The sequence below is a fragment of the Seriola lalandi genome, unplaced genomic scaffold, assembly GCF_002814215.2.
Source record: "Seriola lalandi dorsalis isolate HSWRI2012SDOR001 ecotype SW California unplaced genomic scaffold, Sedor1 jcf7180002054364, whole genome shotgun sequence".
NCBI classification, from domain to species: domain Eukaryota; kingdom Metazoa; phylum Chordata; class Actinopteri; order Carangiformes; family Carangidae; genus Seriola; species Seriola lalandi.
The window spans coordinates 235,424-244,770 of record NW_019524917.1 but is presented as its reverse complement, the minus strand read 5'-3'; the positions used below and the strand labels follow the sequence as shown (position 1 = coordinate 244,770).

At 36.3% G+C, this 9,347-nt stretch overlaps 1 protein-coding gene across 1 annotated transcript; it reads left to right on the top strand.

The window, feature by feature from the left end:
- The first annotated feature begins 1,566 nt into the window (after positions 1–1,566).
- On the top strand, positions 1,567–5,019 carry gfral (GDNF family receptor alpha like). Its single transcript, XM_023408511.2, has 9 exons — positions 1,567–1,662; positions 1,907–2,029; positions 2,452–2,607; positions 2,791–2,850; positions 2,959–3,274; positions 3,703–3,962; positions 4,056–4,136; positions 4,248–4,329; positions 4,415–5,019. Exons 1-9 carry the CDS (start codon positions 1,626–1,628, stop codon positions 4,482–4,484), a joined length of 1,185 nt encoding a protein of 394 aa, XP_023264279.1. The 5' UTR covers positions 1,567–1,625; the 3' UTR covers positions 4,485–5,019.
- Positions 5,020–9,347: the final 4,328 nt, after the last annotated feature.

Sequence of the window (9,347 nt, the reverse complement as noted above, 5' to 3'; positions counted from 1 at the left end):
TATTCATTTATTTGGAAACAGACTTTCTGATGCTTGTGCATTGTCTCCAATCCGAGCTTCACCCAGTTATCCCATCATGTGTCCTCAGCTCGACCTTCTCAGATTGCTTCATTAGTTCCTTGACTTGATATTTCTGATCTAGTGAACTCTCTTCTTTCTTGTGGTGGGGAGCAGATTGTAAAGTGGTGCATAATGAAATTAACAGCAACATCTCAAAAAAAAAAAAAAGTAAATATGTTAAGTTCAAAAATGTTTCCGTAAATGTGGTAAAAAAAACAAAACAAGAAACATAATTTTTAACATTATTTGGAGCGAAATGTGTGTGAAAAATTGCTGTTAATTTCAATATGCACCACTTTACAATCTAGGCTATACATTGTGTCTGTTGTCCTGCACATCTTTCATCAATAAAGTATCTGCCTATATGGTTTATCTTTTTATCTTTGAGTCCAGTCTCTCTCCAAAATGCACATGCAGTACAGTTACAATGAATTTTTCTGTTTAAATACACCAACGCAACGCTGAACCAGAGTTGCCAAGGGTTGCATCCAGTACATTTTCTTTAGATAAACAAAGTGAAAACAACCAAATAAACACAATATGGTTTAAGGCTGCAATAACTTATCTTGTTTTACCAGTAGAGGTGGAGTAGAAACAAGCTGTGAACACAAGTCTGACACATGTTAGCAGCAACATTATCATTCATTTGGAATTGTGTTTCTGGAAACCAGGTGAATTTATGTTCAATATTCAGACTCATTTGTAGCTGTTTTTGGTCTCCATTGACTCCTGAGGGGGAAAAATATTGCTCTTTAATGCATTATGTTCACCAGCTAGCTGCTAACTTTGGTGCTGAGTAGGTGAAATTAGCGTACCATTGGTTTTAAGAACTTAATCATGGAAAACACCTGTATCCTGTGTCTGGAAACAGGCTGATAACAGCAGTGAGAGTGAGCCAAAACAGTTCAGTGGCAACCAAAAGAATGAGCTAAAAGACACTAAAATGCTGTGTAGAGCTGAGTGGAACCACAGAGTCGAGTGATAATTGTCTGTTGGTTCATGAGCCAGCCCTCTCACATACAAGTAGTCATATGATCCACTGTATATAAGAATATTAATGATTGGTGCTTGAAAGTATAGAGTTTCAAAAATACTGATATCTTACAAAATCCACTTAGACAATTTTTCTTTTGAACCAGCAGATCACAGGTCATAAACTGGCGTCTCTGATCTCAGCACACCTTAATTACGTAAATATGTCATGTTGTCAGTTTTTAGAGCTGCTTAAACATGTCAGTAACAACTTCAGCAATAATTCTGGTAGTTAATTCCTACCTGGAAAAAAATACACTGACACCTAAGAAAAATGGGACTCGCACACACTATGACTACGTCAGTACAAAATATTTGTTTTTGTTGTTCTTTGTTTGTTCTTTTTTGGTGTGTTTTGTCCGTGTATTGTGGGTGTCATTTCATTACACTGTGCAGGGTACAACCTCCAGTAAATGTGTTACATCCTGTTGACTGTGGGTGGTGTGTCCCAGTTTAAGTGCATCAACATCGAGAGGCACAGATCAGCTGCAGGAGAGTCTCAGCTGTCAACTCCCAGCTTTACAACAGCTATCATGCAGCTGACAGGTCTGGAAGCTGCAGTCATCCTTGGTGAGTCTATAGTCAACTGTCACTATGTGAAATACCAGATTATTTTTTTTACAGTAAAACCATAAAACTTAACGTCACTGTGTGTTATTAGGGGATGTAACTAAAGCTTAGGCTTCAAACTAGAGTTTAATGTCTTGTAGTTTATAATAGTACAGTCAACCAAAGTTTGTTGTAAAAATGTATTTGTTTTGAACCAACCTTTTCTACAAAATGTTTTAATCATTGTGATGTACTTGTATTTCAGGGATTGTTATTCCTCAGATATCCAGCATTTCATCTGCACCTTCTGACTGTTTGGCCGCTGTGGATATCTGCATGTCAGATTTATGCACGAGGGAACGGGCATTTTACGGCGGCATCTGTAACAGTAAAAGAGACATATTTCCAATTTACTATCCCTGCTGCAGGGGGCTGGAAAATGATGTTTTACTATACAAGTAACGATTACATTTCCTCAGGAAGCTCAGGACATGAAGCTATTTAACCGAATTGCACTTCTCAGAGTATGGCTTAAATGTAATAACTGAGGCAGTAGCCTGGAGCAAAGTCTATATAACTAAATAAATAGATAATAATAATAATAATTAGGACGCCTTCACCTGCCCTTAAAATAAATGTCTGTTTTGACATTAGGTTCCAGTATTAAGATTTTGTCTATAGCTATATATCTACATCCTGAAATAATCAGAGCAGCAGGCACTTAGGAAACACCTGTTGCCCAAACAAGAGCTCAGTCCCTTATGGAAAATCCTGTTTTTCTGCTTCCCTCTTGTGTTTGTGTCATTCAAGATGAAGGCTGCCAAATAAAAGGCTCAGAGGTCTGTAACATGACCATCCAGACCATACTGGACCGATTTCCCTCTCTGCGAGGGTGTGCGTGCGCCTGGGAGGGCGAGCTTTGTGACTCCATACAAGCTCTGGCCACACAATGCCACAAAAAGCCAGGTGCAGTATTCTCAGTACTCTCTGCGATAAGCATTTACAGCTGAAATGACATTTTTGTTTACCAAAGGCGATCTGATGTATGAGCAAACACTGTTGTGCTGCAGAATGGGTGTCATGAACAGCAGATTGGTTTTAATAGGCATTTGTGGTAGTAGCTAATTAGGTTTTCTATTATTTGTACAGCAAATCAACAGAAGAGGAGCCCAGTGATGGACTGGAAGTCAAGCAGTTTGATAGGCTATGGTAATTTTTTTAACCTTAGCTGAGAAGATAAAATGACATTGAATTCATTCAATACAAAATTGATATTGGTGAAATCTGAAAACTGATTCAGTACATTTCTTTTCACAGTATATGATGCTGCTGCATCCTGCTTTGACCGGATGAGAGTTTGTGTGAGTGATACAGTTTGCAACAGGTTACTAGCACCTGTTCTCCAGGCGTGTACGGCGGATCCGTGCCACCCTGAGCGCTGTCAGCAAGTGACTCAACACTTCTATGGTGGCATGCCGCAGAATGTTGCAGAGATGCTGGTCATGTGTGAGTGTGAGGCTTCAGATCAGAGCTGCCTGCACATGAGAACTGCTCTGCACAGCGGCACATGTGAAGACGAGACCCGCATCTGCCAGGATACAGTTATCCAGTGTGTTGATGACAGTAACTGCAGGTATGTCCACAGTTATGATGTTATAAATCACTTTACACTTTTGTATAATTTTCATTTAACCAAGCAATGCTTATTTTCTCATACTGCAGATGTGTTGAATATTAAAATGTAGATTTAGAAGTGAACTCATGAATTAGTGGCTCTGGGCTCATTTATTATGTAATTTGACACAGTGCATTGTTATTTTCAGGGCACAGCCACAATTTGCATACAATTAACCTTAAATGTCTACATGCATTTATTAAAAAAATATCATGTTGTAACACAATGTACTGTATCTGTGTAGTGTCTTCCCAGAGCTAATTGTGCCACATTTTGATTTCAATAACACAATCTATGTGAAATTATAATTAAAATAATGGTCTGTCACAGGATGTTAAAGGTGATGAAATGGTGCTGTGTATATTTTCTTCTCTCTGATTTACTAGAGACCTTTTAAAATCTTTCCAAGCCAAATGTTGGAGCTCTGAAGAGGCTCCATGCAGCGACAGTGACCTCCAAAGTGCCGAATGTTTCACCAGCATGGATCCAGGCTACATCCTCGGTGCAGATTTTGAATGTAAAACAGCCTTTTTAGCCACTTTGGGAACAGCACTTCACCATCCTTGTTCATGCAGAGGCATGCACAATGATGATCTAAAGACATGCAAAATGATTCATGACGTACTTCATAACAGATCATATTTCAGTGAGTATGGATTTACAGGAGAGGCTTTTTAATGTTAAAATGTCTTTCTTGGAAATATTTTTTTTAATATTTTTTTTTTAACGCTCCTTTTAGTGACGTCTTGGAAAAGCAGCAGTGTTCCTTCTAAACCTCCTGAAATCAATGAATCTGGACATGGTCACACATGGTTACATGGTAAATTCCCATTTGAAATTCAGAGCTATAAACTGATTTTAATATTATTAAAACTTTTATTCATTACTTCAGTTTTCAGTGTATTGAATGTGAAATATTTTGTCTTTTCAGATTATCTACTGTATGCTTTTGCGACTGTGCTACTTTTTGGAGTTGTTGTATTAATACCTCTGGCTGTTGTCAGTAAAATTTGGTAAGTACATCAACAATAAGCCAATGCAAAATATGTGAAATCCTGATATTTAACAATAATGCAATGTTTTTCTTTTGTCTTGTAGGATGTTGAGAAAAAGAGATAAAACAAAATTACACCATCCACAGAAAAGCAACTGTGTTGTAATTCTCTGATGTTTATTCATCTATTCATCTACAAATCATCACTTGTTCGGATTTAACACAAAACATTTTAGATGATAACTCTTATCAGAGGGTTTTGAGTTTGTTTCCTAAATATCAGCAGCATTGTGAGACACAAAATCATTTATTTCAGATGTCTTTTGTAGCGTAGCCTGGTCTTGGTAACAGATGAGACAAGAAAGCAAGCAGTCTGAATGTGCTTTATTAATGAAAATCTATTTAAGAGGGTTGATTTAAAACAGAAATACAGTTAGATGGAGATTTTTTTTTAAAAGAAATCTTTGAACTTTTTTTCTTGAATCTCTAAAGAAACCTTTCTCTGTCTGGTAAATGACAGAGCTTAAGAATCAATCAACTCTCTTCAGTTTTTAATCTTTTCATCTGTTTGACACTGACTTGTGCCATCAATCATTCGACACATCCAACATGTCTGAGATGACTTCATGTCATCAGTTGTTTTTTTGTGATGATTTGTCTGTGCTCTTGGCTTCCACTGTACCTGCTAATAAACATCACTCCAAACACTGACTGTTTGATGAAAATTCTGTGTAATTTAAATGTAATGTAAAAAGCAGGTTTTAAAAGAAAAGTCTGCAGTTTCTCCTTTTAACAAACTGCTTCAAAACTACGCCAAGATCTGCTACATTTTTATAGTGCTTTAAGTCTTTCATATGCAGTCAGTGCTTTAAGAGCCACAGCACATAGAAACAGAACAGAGGGAAGGACAAGGGAAAATCACAACCAGTGATTTGAAGCTTCAGACAGAAACACAGGAGCATATGGGGTCAGGCACAATATAACACCAACTAGTAAAATATTGCTTAAAATTGAATCCAGAAAGCATCAGAAAAAGTATGGCAGGAGAAAGAAAAATACACTGTACACTAGCAGCTATTCAGACAGCCCTGTCAACAAAGCACTTAGTCCTGCATCTGGAGACAGACAGGTGATGTCAGCTCATTGACAGTGACAGCTGATATGAAATGTAAGCATGGCCAAGACCTTTAGTGCTTTGTACACACATAGTAGAATTTTAAACTTAAATTCACTTCAACTGTAGAGGGAGGCAAGAACAGGCTTAATATGGTCCCTCTTTTCTGACCCTGTTAAAACTTGCATCAGCTATTTAATTATTTGGAGATGTGAGTGATATAAATCATAAAGAGCTGCAGTAATCGAGGCCGGTGGATAGGAATGGCATGGAGGACTTTCACAGTCTGATTTATTTTACTTGATGATTTATTTAGTTGATCAAAATTCAAAGCAGAGCAAGCAAGATGTTTTGCATCACTTGACAAAAGCAGATAAGGTGCCAAGGTCAGTAGCAAGCAGGGAGGTTAAATGCTGTGGTACCAATGATAAAAATTTGGATTTAATTTCATTCTGCTGGAGAAGATTTTCAGCTATCCAGGCTCTAAACTAATGTGAACTTTCTTTAGACAACATTAGCTTTTTACTTGCATATTGCTTATTATTTTTTAGGCTTTGATGATTTTGTCTTCTTCTCATCTCTCTGCATGTTAAAAAAAAGTTATACTTGGGTTAATGTACCCCCTAAAGATAATTTTTTATTTTTATTTTGCAGGATACATTTTATCTTGAACAAACAAAATAATATCTTGTGCACACAAGATCAAAAAAATATCTACTGTATAGATCTTTTGGGACCTTAGGGCTCTATTACTATATGCCTACAGTCAAAAACAAAGCTGGGATCAGAGGAAGGCACTGGTGAGATACTGAAAAAGTAAATAAAGGGGATCAGGCATTAATTTAATGTTGGTATATGTCTAAAAAATAAACTGGCAACCCACACGGGCATGGGAGAGATTGTGACACTGTCAAATGCTCACTCCACACAGAAAGATCTAACAGCTTGTTCAAGCTTTTTGATATCCTAGTGATTAATGAACATTTTTTTGTAATCTCTTATTTCTTTCTTATCTGGACCATCTTTGAAAATGAACCTTGTGCTTTCTCTGATACTAGTTTCCTGTGAAGGTTTCAGAGGTGTTGATCTCTGCTGGCTTGGTAGATGTTTTGAGGTTGGTTATTCTTCAAAAAATAGTTTGCATAAGGCTGCGTCCTCTTTACACCGACTCACGCATGCTGTGCGTACGTGAATGGCAGTGGCGATTGCTCTAAGACTGCAAGGGAAGCTCAGCTTCCCCTAAAATGTCAACAAAATAAGTGGTCAAATATGTACTGTTATGTGTACATTTCATTGACTAAATATGCGCTAGAACTCGTTCATCTTTTGTTCAGAATCAGCTACTTATCACAGGTAACCGACACGACTTCCTCCTCATTCATCCCCGCAGCGCCACAGAGCTTTACACAGTGTAGACGCCGAGCGTCTCCTGACTTCAATGAGGAAGCATAGAGTGGGTTGTTCCACTGCAGCGAAACTAGACGGTCATTGGATAAATGCTGGGCTTTGTCCCGCCCATCGGACGCTCAGCGTCTCTGGGGGTCTATGGGGCAGTGGGCTGGCCCGGACGCTCGGCTTCTGCATGATGATTGGATGATCTGTCTGAGGCTGAGTCCCTTTTTGATTGACAGCTAAATGAGCGAATCAGCGATCTTGAAGTATAAGCATCCACCGGAGCCGTTTTCAAGTTTTTCATTCCGTTGTTTGGAGTTGATCTGGAGACGTTACTGATCCTCAGCGACTTTGTCTTTGTTAAAAATCACTAGCTTTGTGTTTGGCGAGTCTCTCTCTGTCACTCTGCGAATTTACATATAAATAAACGGACACATTTTATGATGTTGGCCGAAAATGAGCTTCCCCTCCTTATAAGACCAGCAGCCACCACTGGTGAATGGTCATGTGTTTTCAGGTGTGTTAGTGTGGATTGAGAGTGTTTCTGATACAGTGCAAAAATGGCCATGAGGCATAAAAAGGTCATATTTTAACAAGGCATAAAATGTCAAAAAACGTAATAGTTCAGACATTTTAAATTGGCATAAAAACGTCATAGTATAGTAAGCCATAAAACGTCATAGTAAAGTAAGATCTAAAACATCATAGTATAGTAAGGTATGAAATGTATAAAAACTTAATTGTATAGTAAAGCATAAAACATTCAAAAATGTCATAATATAGTAAGGCATAAAAATATCATAAAACGTCATACTATAATAAGGCTTAAAACGTCATAGCATAGTAAGGGAAAAAATGTCAATAAATGTCATAGTATTGTAAGACCTAAAAATTTTGTTTTTTTTTAAAGGCATCACAGTCCCCAATAAACCTAAAAGTCATGTCTTTAGACGGTGGGAGGAAGCCAGCGTACTAAGAGAATACACACAGATAAATATCTCAGTTTAGTGAGGCATAAAAAGATCATACTTTGGACAGTGGGAGGAAGCCAGCATAGTCAAAGAATTCACACAGGTACAGGGAGAACATGACCATTTCACACAGCATGAACCTATGACTGGATTTGAACCCACAATCTGGTCACTACAAAACATCAGTTCTAACCACTCAACTATGGTGCCACACCCCTAAATGCCTCAGTCCAAAATAAAGTCATAATATAGTAAGGCATAAAAACATGAAAAAATCTCATAGTATAATACGGCATAAAATATCATAATATATAAAGGCATAAAATGTCAAAAAACATAATAGTTCAATAAGACATAAAATGGCCTAAAAACTTCATAGTAAAGTAAAAAACAAAATATATCAAAAATTCATAGTATAATTAGGCATATTACGTGAAAAAACGTCATACCATAATAACGCTTCAAACGACATAGTATTGTAAGGCATAAAATCGTAAAAAACATCATAGTATAGTAAGGCATAAAAACGTCATAGTATAGTTAGGCAAGAAAATGTCAAAAAATGTCATAGTATAGCAAAGCATAAAATGTCAAAAAAGGCAATAGTTCAATAAGACATAAAATGGCCTGAAAATGTCATAATATAGTAAGGCATAAAAACGTCATAGTATAGTAAGGCATAAAATGTCATAATATAGTAATGCATAAAAACTTGAAAAAAAAGACATAGTATAGTAAGGCATAAAAACGTGAAAAAACGTCATAGTATAGTAAGGCATAAAATATCATAGCATAGTAAGGCAAAAAAATGTCAAAAAACGTCATAGTATAGCAAAGCATAAAATGTTAAAAAAGGCAATAGTTCAATAAGACATAATAAGGCATAAAATGTCATAGTATAGTAAGGCAAAAAAATGTCAAAAAACGTCATAGTATAGTAAGGCATAAAAACGTCATAGTATAGTAAGGCATAAAATGTCATAATATAGTAATGCATAAAAACTTGAAAAAAACGACATAGGTAAGGCATAAAAACGTGAAAAAACGTCATAGTATAGTAAGGCATAAAAACGACATAGTATAGTAAGGCATAAAATATCATAGCATAGTAAGGCAAAAAAATGTCATAAAACGTCATAGTATAGTAAGGCATAAAAACGTCATAGTATAGTAAGGCATAAAATGTCATAATATAGTAATGCATAAAAACTTGAAAAAAACAACATAGTATAGTAAGGCATAAAAACGTGAAAAAACGTCATAATGTAGTAAGGCATAAAAACGTCATAGTATAATAAGGCATAAAATGTCATAATATAGTAATGCATAAAAACTTGAAAAAAACGACATAGTATAGTGAGGCATAAAAACGTGAAAAAACGTCATAGTATAGTAAGGCATAAAATATCATAGCATAGTAAGGCAAAAAAATGTCAAAAAACGTCATAGTATAGCAAAGCATAAAATGTCAAAAAAGGCAATAGTTCAATAAGACATAATAAGGCATAAAATGTCATAGTATAGTAAGGCAAAAAAATGTCAAAAAACGTCATAGTATAG

Excerpts from the sequence above, each read along its gene's own strand:
- gfral (XM_023408511.2), top strand. The coding sequence starts at position 1,626 with ATGCAGCTGACAGGTCTGGAAGCTGCAGTCATCCTTG. Across the intron at positions 2,608-2,790 it reads ACAATGCCACAAAAAGCCAG|CAAATCAACAGAAGAGGAGC; the intron begins GTGCAGTATTCT and ends TTATTTGTACAG. Across the intron at positions 4,330-4,414 it reads GCTGTTGTCAGTAAAATTTG|GATGTTGAGAAAAAGAGATA; the intron begins GTAAGTACATCA and ends TTTGTCTTGTAG.